Raw genomic sequence first — 17,288 nt, forward strand, 5'->3', positions numbered from 1 at the left:
GGGAATTCGGGACTTGGCGGCTCCAGTATTCACCAGGTTCCTTGGCGGCGGAAATCGTGTGGTTCCGGCTCTTCTCAGGACAGACGTCTTCTATCCTCGAGCCTGCCCACACGTCACCTTTGTGTACTGACTGCTATCATATTCTGAGATTGTCTGTATAGTCGTTGTGCACATTCACAACATTAAATTTTTACCTTTTGGCTCATCTATTGACCGTTCATTTGCGCCCCCTGTTGTGGGTCCGTGTCACTACACTTTCCCCAACATCGAGTGGAGAACAGAGAGTTGTGCGCAAAATGGAGAAGCAAAAGAGTGGAGCTGAGAAGCGAAAGGAAAAAAGAAAACAGAAATTAAAAGACGACGCAGCAAAATGTGCCAAAATCACAGATATGTTTAAAACCACAAGCTCGACCTCGGGTTTGGGTAGTGGGGCCGCCGGGCCATCATTTCAAACTAGCGCGGGACCGGCGTCGAGAGCACAGGTGGTGGAGAGTGAAGAGGAGGAGGAGGAGACAGAGACGGAGAGAGACGTGACCCAGGCAGGGAGAGATTGAGGTTAGAATTCATCTCAACACTTGCTAGTAGCTAGCCAATGCAGTGTAGCTATTCACCGCTTCGGCGTTTCGTTTCCCATTTATTGCCTGAAACTAAGACTAAGTCGTCATCCTGACTTTCTCAAATCAGGGCTCATATCAGGGCTCATACCAGGGCTCATAATCAGGAAAAAAAAGTTAGTGACCTTATCCTCCTCTCTCTCTATCTCTCACCCTCAAAAACATACACTCAACAAAAATATAAACAAAACACTTTTGGTTTTGCTCGCATTTTGTATGAGATGAACTCAAAGATCTAAAACTTTTTCCACATACACAATATCACCATTTCCCTCGAATATTGTTCACAAACCAGTCTAAATCTGTGATAGTGAGCACTTCTCCTTTGCTGAGATAATCCATCCCACCTCACAGGTGTGCCATATCAAGATGCTGATTAGACACCATGATTAGTGCACAGGTGTGCCTTAGACTGCCCACAATAAAAGGCCACTCTGAAAGGTGCAGTTTTGTTTTATTGGGGGGGGGGGGGGGGTACCAGTCAGTATCTGGTGTGACCACCATTTGCCTCATGCAGTGCAACACATCTCCTTCGCATAGAGTTGATCAGGTTGTCAATTGTGGCCTGTGGAATGTTGGTCCACTCCTCTTCAATGGCTGTGCGAAGTTGCTGGATATTGGCAGGAACTGGTACACGCTGTCGTATACGCCGGTCCAGAGCATCCCAAACATGCTCAATGGGTGACATGTCCGTTGAGTATGCCGGCCATGCAAGAACTGGGACATTTTCAGCTTCCAAGAATTGTGTACAGATCCTTGCAACATGGGGCCGTGCATTATCCTGCTGCAACATGAGGTGATGTTCTTGGATGTATGGCACAACAATGGGCCTCAGGATCTCGTCACGGTATCTCTGTGCATTCAAAATGCCATCAATAAAATGCACCTGTGTTCTTCGTCCATAACAGACGCCTGCCCATACCATAACCCCACCGCCACCATGGGCCACTCGATCCACAACATTGACATCAGAAAACGGCTCATCCACACAACGCCACACACGCTGTCTGCCATCTGCCATGGACAGTGTGAACCGGGATTCATCCGTGATGAGAACACCTCTCCAACATGCCAAACGCCAGCGAATGTGAGCATTTGCCCACTCAAGTCGGTTACGACGACGAACTGGAGTCATGTCGAGACCCCGATGAGGACGACGAGCATGCAGATGAGCTTCCCTGAGACGGTTTCTGACAGTTTGTGCAGAAATTCTTTGGTTATGCAAACCGACTGTTTCAGCAGCTGTCCGAGTGGCTGGTCTCAGACGATCTTGGAGGTGAACATGCTGGATGTGGAGGTCCTGGGCTGGTGTGGTTACACGTGGTCTGCGGTTGTGAGGCTGGTTGGATGTACTGCCAAATTCTCTGAAACGCCTTTGGAGACGGCTTATGGTAGAGAAATGAACATTCAATACACGAGCAACAGCTCTGGTTGACATTCCTGCTGTCAGCATGCCAATTGCACGCTCCCTCAAATCCTGTGACATCTGTGGCATTGTGCTGTGTGATAAAACTGCACCTTTCAGAGTGGCCTTTTATTGTGGGCAGTCTAAGGCACACCTGTGCACTAATCATGGTGTCTAATCAGCATCTTGATATGGCACACCTGTGAGGTGGGATGGATTATCTCAACAAAGGAGAAGTGCTCACTATCACAGATTTAGACTGGTTTGTGAACAATATTTGAGGGAAATGGTGATATTGTGTATGTGGAAAAAGTTTTAGATCTTTGAGTTCATCTCATACAAAATAGGAGCAAAACCAAAAGTGCTGCGTATACATTCTTCTTTAGCATATGCTTCCAGACATCATATATATATATATATATATATATATATATATATATATATATTACGTCAGACATGCTTGAACCCTCGTGCGCATGCGTGAGTTTTTCCACGCCTGTCGGTGACGTCATTCGCCTGTGAGCACGCCTTGTGGGAGGAGTCGTCCAGCCCCTCGTCGGAATTCCTTTGTCTGAGAAGTTGCTGAGAGACTGGCGCTTTGTTTGATCAAAATTTTTTCTAAACCTGTGAGACACATCGAAGTGGACACGGTTCGAAAAATTAAGCTGGTTTTCAGTGAAAATTTTAACGGCTGATGAGAGATTTTGAGGTGATTCTGTCGCTTTAAGGACTTCCCACGGTGCGAGACGTCGTGCAGCGCTCTCAGCCGCCGTCGTCAGCCTGTTCAAGCTGAAAACCTCCACATTTCAGGCTCTATTGATCCAGGACGTCGTGAGAGAACAGAGAAGTTTCAGAAGAAGTCGGTTTCAGCATTTTATCCGGATATTCCACTGTTAAAGGAGATTTTTTTAATGAAAGACGTGCGGACGGGTCCGCGCGTCGGGACGCAGCCGCCGCGACGCTCCGCCACAGGAAAAACACCTCTGTTGAAAGCCTTAAGGACAAGTTGGAACATGTCCTGCCTGTTAAACAATTTCTCATATACTCACTCCACTGAAAGCCATCAAAAGCCGCCTGGATTTTACAAATGGTTATCAACACGGAGGTGTTTTTCCTGTGCCGCCGCACGTCTTTCATTAAAAAAATCTCCTTTAACAGTGGAATATCCGGATAAAATGCTGAAACCGACTTCTTCTGAAACTTCTCTGTTCTCTCACGACGTCCTGGATCAATAGAGCCTGAAATGTGGAGGTTTTCAGCTTGAACAGGCTGACGACGGCGGCTGAGAGCGCTGAGCGACGTCTCGCACCGTGGGAAGTCCTTAAAGCGACAGTATCACCTCAAAATCTCTCATCAGCTGTTAAAATTTTCACTGAAAACCAGCTTAATTTTTCGAACCGTGTCCACTTCGATGTGTCTCACAGGTTTAGAAAAAATTTTGATCAAACAAAGTGCCAGTCTCTCAGCAACTTCTCAGACAAAGGAATTCCGACGAGGGGCTGGACGACTCCTCCCACAAGGAGTGCTCACAGGCGAATGACGTCACCGACAGGCGTGGAAAAACTCACGCATGTGCACGAGGCTTCAAGCATGTCTGACGTAAAAACATATGAATGAAATCCATATAGTTTTTGAAAAAAATAAAAAGGACCGTTACTTTATTGACAGCCCTGGTATATATATATATATATATAAAACGGTGCTGGGCCCTCAGGTGAGCAAAAAGTGCCCGGGCTCTTTTCAGATGCCAGTCCAGCCCTAGTCACGGGGGGCTGGAGCCTATCCCAGCAGTCACAGGGTGTGTGGTGGGGTACACCCTGGACAGGACACCAGTCTGTCGCAGGGACACATACAGACAAACAAACACATTCACACCCACATGCACACCTACAATTTAAAGTTTCCAATCCTCCTAACTAACCTGCATGTCTTTGGATGTGGGAGGAAGCTGGAGCACCCGGAGGGAACCCACGAAAACACATGCAAACTCCACACAGAAAAGCCACAGGTGGGAATCGAACCCCTATTGTGACAATTCAAATGAATCCCATTTCATATCACTGTAAAACAAAAACCTTTGAGTTTTTCACTGTTGGTGAGACAAGATAAAAAAAAAAACCTGCAGACAATATTCTGGAACTGTTTCATTTTAAAGATCCACCAAGTCTTGTATCTTAACTTTATCATTAACAATCTCCTGGACAATGATTTACCAAAAAAAAAAAACAAAAAAAAAAACACAACCAACATGACGACTCATTGGTCCTTGACTCAATCTGTCACTGATATTCCCCCATTGGAAAAGCTGGTTTACGTATTTTGGAGGAAACAACTATTTTAAAAGCATAAACATTTTTAGTTGTTAAATTGCTAACTGTAGCTCCTTTCACTCAAAACAACAGGCACAGGAGCAGATCTTTTCAGATTTTTTTAAAGGAGGATGCATCAACTCAGTGGCTGTGTCATATTTCCAGCTACTGTCTGCCTTTAAGACACTTTGTAACCTGTATTAGCTTCCTGACGATGTGACTGATACGACTGCTTTAAAACAGTAAGTCCTTCTTATTCATCAAGTTAAAACCATTTTAAAATCACTGACCACTTTTTGCCACTGGCCCACAGTGCACGACGCTACAGCTGCCAAAATTTTTACATTTTGATGCAATTTCGTGCATTCTGGTGAATTCTAAGGCTGAAATTAATGACCACTAAGACTGCACAAAATTGCCAATAATTTACAACTTTTTTTGCATTTCAGATTTTGTTTGAACATGTTTATTTTGTACATAAATTTCTGTATTACTTATTTACATTATTCATTGTTGAGCATGTCAATGACACTTAAAAGTGATAAATTGTTACTATTTAACCTGTTATTTTTGTTTCAAATTTTCATGAATTTTTAAAGTTGGAACTGACCTTGCATGCACTTAATAATTTATTTTACATTTTACTTACCATTTAAGTGTTGTGATTGTATTTTTAGGATGGAACTGGCCTTTTTCTTGGCTGTTGTCTGGGTTTGGGTGGTTGGAATTTACACATATTAGAGTTTTATTCATTCAAAGCATTTTGTTCTGTTTGCTTCGTCTTTGTTTTTCCTGCAGCTTTCTGTGCAAAAAATTTAAAGATGCTCACGAAGACTGCCGAAGATGGTAACGGAATTTGCCAAATGCACGCTCCACTTCTTCTTCGTCTTCTTTCGAGTATAGTGCCGCTTTGTAAACCAACACGGTGCATTATCACCATCAACTGTTTGGGTGTGGAACATTAATGGATTCTGACCTATGCTACATTAATAAGGAATTGTGGAGATGAAGGAGGGGAGGAAAAAAGTGGGGGAAATTACAATGAACTATATTCTCTTGAATAACATTGTTCAATGCACGCTCCACGCATGGACAACATACATTTGTTTGACCTGAAATCTTGTTTCCTCAGCAAAGTGCGAACAAGACTGCGGGAGCATGGTGCGAGACAAAAACAAACATGGCAGACTCGCTGAAGTTTGATGACAGAGATGTGAAGAAATTTGACTTTGCCACCGAAAAAATGGTAAAATGAATAGAATTTTGCAAATATTTGCAATGGCCTGAATGGGCCAACATTTAATCATTGTACTGGCCCGTAGTGGCCCAACAGTGGGCCAAATCGCTGCTGGGCCAGCAGACAAATGGCAATGTCAAGCCCTGTAAATATTGTTACAATTTAAATCTAGATAGGTTTAAGTAAGTCAACTTCAAAAGATTTTGCAAGTATTTTTAAACTCTTTAAACCCAGAGCACTCACCCAACTGATCGCGATCTACCAATCAGAATGGGAGGAGGTTTATTTTTTCATCTATTTGATTGCCACGTCCATCTGTCATCTGCAATGCAAATGTGGCTTTACCAAAGAAAGGAAATTTGGAGTGGCATTTGAAGACAATCTACAAGAGCTACGATGTAAACTTCCCGGCTGAATTACCTCTGTGCAGGGTTCTCAACAGCATTATAACAGCGTAATGATCCATTACGCTGTTATAATAAAAAAATTACACTGCAGTTGGGCTGTTACGTTGTTTTTGAGGTTGTGTAGGAAAATAATCATTTCTCTACGTTGATTGTGGAGCTGCTGATTAAAGTCTCTAAACTGGACTCTTTCTCTGTGAGAATCGTCCACCGCTTCACACGGACAGTTTTTATTCATACGTCATTAATGGGCCTTTTTTGTGGGGCAGCCGACGACGTGGTTCTCTGCTGTGGACTGGAACATTAATATCTCCCGCTTCTCTGGTTCCTAAAGTTAGTGTCCCGCATGAAAATAATAATAACAATCATAATATCCTCGGCTCTATGTCTGTGTGTGTTGGGGATTTGCTGCGGCTCTCTGCTGAGTGGAAAGACTACAACCAACCAAAGCTCTTTTTCTCCAAAATGAGACGTCCTCCATTCCGTCGGGGAGAACTTATCCCGGTTTCAAAGTCTCTGCCCTCCAGGCTGAGCACAGCCGTGTTGCAGCTCTCCAGGCGAGGGTATTGTAGGTTAGGCCGGGGCCAAAGTAATATTTTACATTTATATCCCTCTGAAACACTGTTGCCTGTATTTTGAGGGCCAAATTTTCTTAAGTAAAGCCATAATTTTATTAATATTATTTTTTTTATCTTTGTTACAGTCTTACTTTAAAGCCAAAAGGAACGAGACATCAGGCCAAAACATGGAAGACTGTAGAAGGTGCTAATTTATACACAGCAGTTTACTATAGAAAATCCTTACAATTATTTTTTAACTTCAAGATTCATTTCTGATTACTCTACATTTTGAAGTAAAAAAAAAAAAAACACCAAAGAAGGCCCATAAAGCAAAAGCTTTAGTGGGGTCAAAGAGTAAGGAGTCCCCAAACCCCCAGCTTCTTAAGGTGATTTTTCCATCCCATTACGCTGAGAAAAAAAAAATCCTGCTGAGAATCCCGCTGTGTGTGTCTGTTTTACATTTCTAAAATATAGATGTGGACTGTATAACATCCACAGTGGCATCATTCTCCAACCTGGATAGCTGTGCTATTGAGGATGAGATCCTCACACTGAAAAATGACATTGAGCTCAAATCCAGAGCAACACCTGACATGAATGTCCAATTCTGGAATATAATGCAGAAAGAGAAGTACCCCATCCTCAGACAAACTGCACAGCATTTGACTGTACTATTTGAGCAACATATTTGTGTAAGTCTATGAGAGACTGGCTGCCTCATCTCAGTGTCAGAAGTCCCACTATGGGTAGGGAACAACGTTTCCAACTTGAATTAAGCATTGTGTTATTTGGGTTGTTTGTTGTTGTGGTGTTACAGGCCAGTTCTAGGCCTATTTGTGCTTATTCTTTGCACCATGTACATTTGCTTCAATAATGCGTTATTATTGGTAAAACTTTATTTTTGAGCCAGAAAAATGTGTTATTATATTGGTGCAGAATAAATTGTGGCTCCGCTATGGCTTTCGATATGACTTCGGTAGATCTTGATACACTTTCAACTTTAAAAGTAGAACAGTTGGGCACCCCTGGTTTAAACCAATATGCAATTGTCATTTTTTGAGCAACTGGATTACTTCCTAATTTATTTTTAATCAATTATCAATTTTGTTTTATTTTGGAAGTCTGGATGAAATCAAACTAAATTAAAACCTACCAAATTACACATAATACACAAAATAATCAAAATAGGCGAGTAGGATTTTCTATCAATCAATCAATCAACTAATGGGTTAAATGTTTGAGGCGTTAACCTACAATCTAGGAAAAACGTAACTTCCCCCATTCTGATCCCATAACGTGAATCTGTGACTTTTGAGATAATTATCTTCAGTAAATTGCAATGTATCGTTGGTATATCTGTGGTGTCATCATCCGGATCGATTTAAAACTCAGATTAACACACGCACACAAACACATCACGGCTCTGGATTCACTCAGAACGACAATAAGCAGCTGCTAACACTGGACACGGCCAGCTCTCTGTTACCAAAGCGTACCTCTTTAAAAACGAAGCCGGGGTTTTATGAGACGCGACACAGAATCAAATCATTCGGTGTTCACGGAGAGAAGCAGAACACGGAGTTCTTCTTCAGCGATCCGCCGCGCTGCCTCCCCGCACTCTCTTACCTTCTCGGGGCTCTTTTCCTCCGGCCTGTCGCTGCCTGCTGCGGCGATTCTTTTTTTTCTGTGTTCGGGTTCCGGCTCGGTGCTGGTGCTGGTGCTGGTGCTGATGCTGAGTCCTCAGTCTCGCCTGCTCGACTTTGGTGCTGAAGTGGACAGCGCTCTGAGCCGCTCTGCCAACAAAAAGAACCACACTGCGCCTCTCCTCCCACACCACAGCACAACGCCCTCTATCAGCCGGGAGGGGCGCCTGCACCTCACTGTCAAAAGCAGAACGCTGGAAGCGCGCCACCTAGTGTAGGTTTGCTAACATTTACACTTTTCTCACGAATGTGAATCACACTGAAGAAAATTTGACCAGTGGTTACTTAAAAAAAATTGTGGCTACAAAGTGACAAATAATATATTTGAATAGATTTTAAATCCTACAATTTTGATTAAAAGGTATTAAATACATTAACTAAACTTAAACCAAAAAGTACAGGTTAATAAAAGCAACAGCTGAAATGTGTTGGATTTAGTAATAGCACATCAAATGATGGGTTATGTCGCCAAAAAATATTTGGCAAGAATGTAGTTTGAACCAGTATCCTTCCAAAACCAAGCACACAAACCACTTGGCCACCATCCCTGCAATATTTGGTGACATATTCCTATACTTAAGTTTGGTCAGGTTATTGGTTAAATTAGACAGAAAAATTATGACAACAAAGTGAATTTCAGTTTGCTTCAGCTTTCAGTTATGCCTCACATTCACACCAATGTCAGGGTGCTGCCGTGCAAGGCGCTCACTACAGACCGGGAGCGACTAGGGGATTAAGAACCTTGCTCAAGGGCCCTTAGTGATTTTCCGGTCAGGCTGGGGTTTGATCCGAGGAACCTCTGGTCTCAAGCCCAAAGCTTAACCACTAGACCATTACCTCCCTAGGGACATTCCTAGTGACAAAGTGACATTCAATATTATTAAATAGATTTAAAGTCATGTGATACAAATTAAAACGTAAAATTAACCAATTATTTTAAAGGGGTTTTGGATGTCACATGTGTGCAAGACTTCAGGATGTAAACAAAGCTTCTCTCCTCAGCCACTCCTCTTCAAACCTCCCTCCTTCGTCTTCCATATCATAGCAACTGAAGCCATTTTACAGGTCTAATGGCTCTGTGTGGAAAAAGCCAGAGGTATGTGGATTCTTGTCTGACCATATTCTTGGTCAGATGCATTTTTAGCCTCTAAATGTGATTTTTTTTTTTTTTTCTTTTAGAACATCACTGCTGTCCTCCATCATGAAAGAAATTCAAGTTTTACAGTGAGTAGTGTGTACTGCTGACTCTATGAATGTGGGGGGGCAAGTTTCATAGGGCAGGACTCACTTGCATTAAATTTAACACAGACATTTCATGCACTAAACATGCGCGTGCGGCCAAACCGAGAATGTAATCGGGGAGAGAAAAGCTCAGCACACAGAGGGAGTGTTGCTCTGCACAAGAAACTATTAATTAAGCCACTAAACCTTCACATGGAAAATAGCTGCTGCTGCTGCTATATTAATGTTTAAAATGCATTTATAACACCTCTGAAGTGGTGCACTCAATGTGCTTGCATAAATCAATTCTTTATAAGTATTAGAGTTCTACACAATGGGTATACAACATCATATATTTAACTTTAAAATGATTTGGTAATATAATACCCCAAGCATTAGTACGTACAAGGTAATTTTTTTAATTTATTAAACAATTAATACATGACCTTTTCAACAAATTCAAACATTAATTTTTACATAATATTGCTTTCCTGTCCCCAATCATGAACACCTTTCCTTTACAAACCATTTGCTGCTATAACTTCTGATTAATCCACAAAGGTTCTTTCACTGAGTTGTATCTGATTGTAGTTGCAGTTTTGTCTACTTGTCATTTCAGTGACATTATTCCTTGCTGTACAAACTTTCACATGTTCAATAACTGTGGTAGCTTCTAGCTGAGAGCAATTGCTCATGTGGGTGACATAAGTTTTTGTTGTGGCGTTGAGATCTGCCAGCCAGATTGTTTTTTTTGTGTTGAGTCGATAAACAGCAACATTTATGAAATTTGCATTTGTCCAATAAGAAAATGTGTCAGTCACTCTCAACATGAAACTGCACACACTTTAATGTCACACAGCGCCCCAAGTGGACACAAATTGCAATATAGTTGAGGCGTCGCTCCCATATTTTTAAATTCAGAATTTACTCTTCCCAGCTCATTTATTTCAATGTATAATTTAAAAAGAAACATTGCAATTTGAGTATAAACCATGCTTTCACTATGCAATATTTTAACTTAAAACAAAACAAGCCTTTAGAAAGATGCTGAGTACACATGAGGTCAAAGTGTTGCATCCCAGATATATGCAACACATTTATGCATAATACTGGACTGGTACTTGGCTGAACAATCAATGGTTCCCCCAGTAATGAGTCCCACAGGTCACAGAACACTACATTTTTATACCAACAGCAGTCTTTTTGCGTCACTGTAAGTCTATAACCCAGCAAATACATGTATACTTAAGGACAGTCATTTAAATGATGCAGGGACCCAAATATACTTCTTTGGGTTTAAACTGAACAAAACAAAACTGTTAGCGACCTATAAACGCAAAAGTTTTCAAGATAGCCATCATGAAATACTCTTTTGTTCAAACAGTTAGACATGGGAATGTGACTGAAATTATTTTGCCAACATATCCTGTTACATTATGAAAAAAGCAGCATTTTTAGTCCTTAACAGTGAGCTGAATGTTTTCTGGCAATTAGTGGACATCCGGATGTGGAGTGTGTCGCTATTTATACTCGACTGTTACAGTGACCTGATGCATTTGACTTCTGACGGGTCATATTAAAAAAACCGCTCACCGTTGCTTGTAACAGCAAAAGCAGTATAACTGTTAGTATGACCACGTATGCTAACTGCTAATGTGTGATAAAATATGCTACTGCTAACCATGGTTAGCATATTCCTTGAAATGGCCTGTCAGTAGTGAAGTGTGTCACATCAAAGTGTCTTTTATAAATAGCTGTATGCTCCATATCCAGCCCAGTCTCATGTTTTTTTTTCGTGCTTTTTTTTTTTAACTCACTATTACTAATCCTACTGCTTCCCCCAACCCTAACCATAACCACCCCTGACCCCCCACTTCACTTTTAATTCTGTGCAACCATCACAGAATGAATTAGAATGAATTTGTGCTGCCGTGACGAAAATGAGGAGCTTTTCGTCACAATATCATGAACCAATAGATTAATGTATATTTCGTGCTGCTGAATTACAACTTGCCGTGAGACCAGATTGCCATATCAGGAAAATTTATGATTTTCAAGCTACCTGTTTGCTTTGCACAAAAAGTGCAAAAATTGCAACATTGTGCAGACTGTGCAAAATGAAGGGAAACGGTGAAGTGGTAGGGCAAAGGGAGGGTACTGGTATTAGTCTGGTTAATATACATGCAACTTGATTTTTTGGATTCAGCTGGTACATTCTTCCATTTTTGTAAACTTAACTTTCCAGCAAAGATGGTTTACTTTCTATCAGAAATTAGAATGACTTTTTCTTACAGGAATTCTATAGGAATGATTCCCTTAGGGCCCCATCACACTTAGCACGAATGAGCACGAATGAGGCCGAATCAGCCCGAATAGGGAAAAAACAGCCAGAATTCGAGCCGCAGTTGTACTGGTGACATTTGTACAACTGTGTACGAATACCGTATGAATACCCAGAACGTGTTTCGAAGCCATCTCGAATGATTAGCGCACATGCGGAGTGCAGCAGCTCCTGAATCCAGGTCGACTACCCAGAGTTCAGGTGAATGTGGGCGCCCTCTCTCTCTCTCATACCCACCAGAGAATCAGTTGTTTGGTGCGGGCGCACGTGCAGAAAAGTGATCAGCTGTGTATGAGTGCTCACAGGCAGCTGAGCACATGTGTTCCGGCCATGGTGCCACCTATGTCACTGTAGTACGTTACTGATCCATATGTAATGATTTCTGACACATATGTCTCAAAAGGGGTAATAAATAAAAGTATAAAGATGATTGAGCATTTGCCCACCTGCGCCCCTCATGTGCCTTTCAGTCCAGCCTGACTGCAGGCTGGCTGGCGTGCACCGAGTGAGTGCATGTAGAGCCGTTCCAAAGATAACTATTTATTCTATTCAGACTATGATGGCTTGGTAATATAGATGCAACTTCAGTTCTTCATATGTGTTACTGTGATATGATCACTGAGTTGGATATGATGTATATTAGAGCTGTGAGAGCTAGTTTAGCCGTGCACTGTGCAGCGTGACTCTGAGATGCACTGACTCGCTGCGCAGTTCACCTGACCGGGCTGTTACAGATACATGGTCATACTCTCTCATGGGTTACATAATGTATGCAGCGCCCTGCCCCACGGGAAGTCAAAGGCTCTGCACAGTGCACCACTTATGCCTATAATGAGCATGATATTACAGATCCATTGTGTCATGTATCAGAGGATGTATCTGTATTATCATGTTGTCATGGCTGTTAGACCCCGTCCAGATGGCCGCAGTCCGCGCCAGCGTGTCACGGAGTCAGATTTCAGTACGAATGCAACTCACCTGCCATTCAAATGCCTTCCAGAGTGCATGTGCTCTGGTGCACAAATGTGCCGACTGCTGTAGGAATGCTGTACGAGGCGTTCGAGTGCAGCTCAAATTTGCACGACCGTTGTTTGAATCCCCATTCATACGGCATTCGGGCTCATTCATGCTCTAGTGTGACAGGGATATTAGGAATCTTATAAGACATCTTTCTTGAAGAAATCCTATATAAATTCCTATAGGAGTCCTATGAGACCTTTTCCCTGTGGAGATCTCTATAGGAATCCTATAGGATTTTCTGTTCTATAGGTACTATCTTTTAAGGATCCTTTATTATTTTGAATCATATTGGAAGGCTATATCCCTGACATAGACTCCTATCCTACCCATTAGGAATTCTACAGGGTTTCTGTAGTATTTAATTTTCCTATAGGATTCTTGTAGGACTTTTGAGTTGGGGGCTGTCTCTCGTTGTTCTGTCTCAGCTCTCAAAATCCTGGTGATCTGCTGGAACCTCTTCAAGAAGAACAATGACCTGAAGTATCAGGAAAAATTTACAAATGGATGTTATCACTTATAGCGTGTAGAATTTTAAGGATCATTGTGATGCATTCTTTTGCCATGTGATGCATTTTACTGGATCGTGGTTATGTATTCTTCAAGTGTCAGAGTTCTTCTGCCTGTGTTGTGTTGGCTTCCTGCCACATTTCCAAAGAGTCTACGGTACTGTGAAGAGTCACATGGGGTGTACGTTGTCCTGATTGACAGGCTGTAAGGAGTGATCAAAGGCTGGTGGGGGGTCACCGTGAGAGACAGCGAGGGTGGCCTGTTCAGGCAGTAAGCTGGGGTCCGTCAGGATTGACGTGGTCGTGCTCAGGAGACGGAGTGAACTTAGAACCACTGACGGAAAAAACAAAACAGACTGCAGTTAAAGGTAAAAAGCTGTGGGGTGACAGCAGCAAGACCACAAATCCATCAACCTGGTGAAGCTGCTGTTTCTGATTTCAGAGAAGAACCAGCTCTTTTGGACTCACTGGGTCTTAGTGCAGGCAGGGAGCAGTGTTGGTCCAGCCAGGACAGCGTAGATCGGCACAGGTCCTCCACACTCGCAGTGGACACCATTCCATTATAGGACTCAAACAGCGGCTCGATGATAATACTGAACTGGCACAGAGTTGAGGAACAAAGTCCGATTCATGTGCACGACATGAAAGTTCATCCATGAAAACTCAGTAAGGTATGTCTTCTAGAATATATTCCATATCTAAGGTAGAACTCTACTAGTGCATACTAAGGTATATCTAAATATCTAGAAAAGGAAGAGTAGAATAGAGCAGAACCACTTAGGTGCCTGGTCTTGAGAACCAGGGATGGTAGGTTGAAAAGCATTTTTATCCCATGGGAACTCTCCCTACCCACCCAAGCGGCTCAAGAAAATGGTCATATCATAATAATATATCATAAGACATATCATAAGAAAATAGAATTCATGTACTCAACAAAAATATAAACGCAACACTTTTGGTTTTGCTCCCATTTTGTATGAGATGAACTCAAAGATCTAAACCTTTTTCCACATACACAATATCACCATTTCCCACAAATATTGTTCACAAACCAGTCTAAATCTGTGATAGTGAGCACTTCTCCTTTGCTGAGATAATCCATCCCACCTCACAGGTGTGCCATACCAAGATGCTGATTAGACACCATGATTAGTGCACAGGTGTGCCTTAGACTGTCCACAATAAAAGGCCACTCTGAAAGGTGCAGTTTTATCACACAGCACTTTGCCACAGATGTCGCAAGATTTGAGGGAGCGTGCAATTGGCATGCTGACAGCAGGAATGTCAACCAGAGCTGTTGCTCGTGTATTGAATGTTCATGTCTCTACCATAAGCCGTCTCCAAAGGCGTTTCAGAGAATTTGGCAGTACATCCAACCAGCCTCACAACCGCAGACCACGTGTAACCACACCAGCCCAGGACCTCCACATCCAGCATGTTCACCTCCAAGATCGTCTGAGACCAGCCACTCGGACAGCTGCTGAACCAATCGGTTTGCATAACCAAAGAATTTTTGCACAAACTGTCAGAAACCGTCTCAGGGAAGCTCATCTGCATGCTCGTCGTCCTCATCGGGGTCTCGACCTGACTCCAGTTCGTCGTCGTAACCGACTTGAGTGGGCAAATGCTCACATTCACTGGCGTTTGTCACGTTGGAGAGGTGTTCTCTTCACGGATGGTGCGAAGGAGATGTGTTGCACTGCATGAGCCAAATGGTGGTCACACCAGATACTGACTGGTATCCCCCCCCAATAAAAAAAAACTGCACCTTTCAGAGTGGCCTTTTATTGTGGGCAGTCTAAGGCATACCTGTGCACTAATCATGGTGTCTAATCAGCATCTTGATATGGCACACCTGTGAGGTGGGATGGATTAAAGACTAAAGTTAATTATGGAGTTCCACAAGGTTCTGTGCTAGGACCAATTTTATTCACTTTATACATGCTTCCCTTAGGCAGTATTATTAGACGGTATTGCTTAAATTTTCATTGTTACGCAGATGATACCCAGCTTTATCTATCCATGAAGCCAGAGGATACACACCAATTAGCTAAACTGCAGGATTGTCTTACAGACATAAAGACTTGGATGACCTTTAATTTCCTGCTTTTAAACTCAGATAAAACTGAAGTTATTGTACTTGGCCCCACAAATCTTAGAAGCATGGTGTCTAACCAGATCGTTACTCTGGATGGCATTTCCCTGATCTCTAGTAATACTGTGAGAAATCTTGGAGTCATTTTTGATCAGGATATGTCATTCAAAGCGCATATTAAACAAATATGTAGGACTGCCTTTTTGCATTTACGCAATATCTCTAAAATCAGAAAGGTCTTGTCTCAGAGTGATGCTGAAAAACTAATTCATGCATTTATTTCCTCTAGGCTGGACTATTGTAATTCATTATTATCAGGTTGTCCTAAAAGTTCCCTAAAAAGCCTTCAGTTGGTTCAGAATGCTGCAGCTAGAGTACTGACGGGGACTAGCAGGAGAGAGCATATCTCACCCGTGTTGGCCTCTCTTCATTGGCTTCCTGTTAATTCTAGAATAGAATTTAAAATTCTTCTTCTTACTTATAAGGTTTTGAATAATCAGGTCCCATCTTATCTTAGGGACCTCGTAGTACCATATTACCCCATTAGAGCGCTTCGCTCTCAGACTGCGGGCTTACTTGTAGTTCCTAGGGTTTGTAAGAGTAGAATGGGAGGCAGAGCCTTCAGCTTTCAGGCTCCTCTCCTGTGGAACCAGCTCCCAATTCAGATCAGGGAGACAGATACCCTCTCTACTTTTAAGATTAGGCTTAAAACTTTCCTTTTCGCTAAGGCTTATAGTTAGGGCTGGATCGGGTGACCCTGGACCATCCCTTGGTTATGTTGCTTTAGACGTAGACTGTGGGGGGTTCCCATGATGCACTGTTTCTTTCTCTTTTTGCTCCGTATGCATCACTCTGCATTTAATCATTAGTGATCGATCTCTGCCCCCCTTCTCGGCATGTCTTTTTCCTGGTTCTTTCCCTCAGCCCCAACCAGTCTCAGCAGAAGACTGCCCCTCCCTGAGCCTGGTTCTGCTGGAGGTTTCTTCCTGTTAAAAGGGAGTTTTTCCTTCCCACTGTGGCCAAGTGCTTGCTCATAGGGGGTCGTTTTGACCGTTGGGGTTTTTCATAATTATTGTATGGCCTTGCCTTACAATATGGAGCGCCTTGGGGCAACTGTTTGTTGTGATTTGGCGCTATATAAGAAAAAAGTTGATTGATTGATTGATTGATTATCTCAGCAAAGGAGAAGTGCTCACTATCACAGATTTAGACTGGTTTGTGAACAATATTTGAGGGAAATGGTGATATTATGTATGTGGAAAAAGTTTTAGATCTTTGAGTTCATCTCATACAAAATGGGAGCAAAACCAAAAGTGTTGCGTTTATATTTTTGTTGAGTATATATGTGATATTTATATAATAAGGGTAATAAACAACATATACAAGAAATATGGTTATTATATAATATTATAGGTGTAAGCTTCTAAAACCTAACTATTTATACTAAAATATTAATACAGGAGAAGATTGTAGTATACGTATACTTAGTTTGTAGACTAGAAGTATTGTCAACATTCGTCAGCCAGATTAAAGTCAACAGCTGTGATGAACATAGTGGCCATAGCTAAGACGTTATCCTGAACGTCTTGATGACTCGATTACCAAGCTGAATCCCTACGGCGACTAAATATCCTCTTGGGGGATTTTATCTTTATACGAGTGAAACTCAACCAACTTCCTGAATGAAAGCTTTGCTCACAGTTTACTTCAACTTCAACTTAATGGCAACACCGAGTAAATGGACAAAGTCTGGAGGAACCGTGGAGAAAACCTAAATATTCACAGAAGGTAAAACACCCTGAGGGCGTATAAAGCACTGCACAACGATGATAAAATAACAATCTAATCTTGCTTTGGCTGCGAGAACAGTAAA

The 17,288-nt window shown here is 42.1% G+C and overlaps 2 protein-coding genes across 3 annotated transcripts in view; both read right to left on the bottom strand.

The window, feature by feature from the left end:
• Positions 1 to 8,178, bottom strand: part of srrm3 (serine/arginine repetitive matrix 3) — a 304,377-nt gene extending 296,199 nt beyond the window's left edge. The window contains exon 1 of the mRNA XM_034177539.1: positions 8,156 to 8,178. The gene's annotated coding sequence lies outside the window, so the exon portion shown is untranslated. The remainder of the gene's footprint in view (positions 1 to 8,155) is intronic.
• Positions 8,179 to 12,934: 4,756 nt separating this feature from the next.
• LOC117516702 (carbohydrate-responsive element-binding protein) overlaps positions 12,935 to 17,288 on the bottom strand; it is an 85,981-nt gene continuing 81,627 nt past the window's right edge. For both annotated transcript variants that reach the window (XM_034177541.1, XM_034177540.1), the window contains 2 exons: positions 13,789 to 13,918; positions 12,935 to 13,654 (listed from right to left, as the gene is read on the bottom strand). In XM_034177541.1, coding sequence (XP_034033432.1) covers positions 13,491 to 13,654; positions 13,789 to 13,918 — 294 coding nt within the window. In that variant the 3' untranslated portion in view covers positions 12,935 to 13,490. The remainder of the gene's footprint in view (positions 13,655 to 13,788; positions 13,919 to 17,288) is intronic.

This window comes from Thalassophryne amazonica, chromosome 9, assembly GCF_902500255.1.
Source record: "Thalassophryne amazonica chromosome 9, fThaAma1.1, whole genome shotgun sequence".
NCBI classification, from domain to species: Eukaryota; Metazoa; Chordata; class Actinopteri; order Batrachoidiformes; family Batrachoididae; genus Thalassophryne; species Thalassophryne amazonica.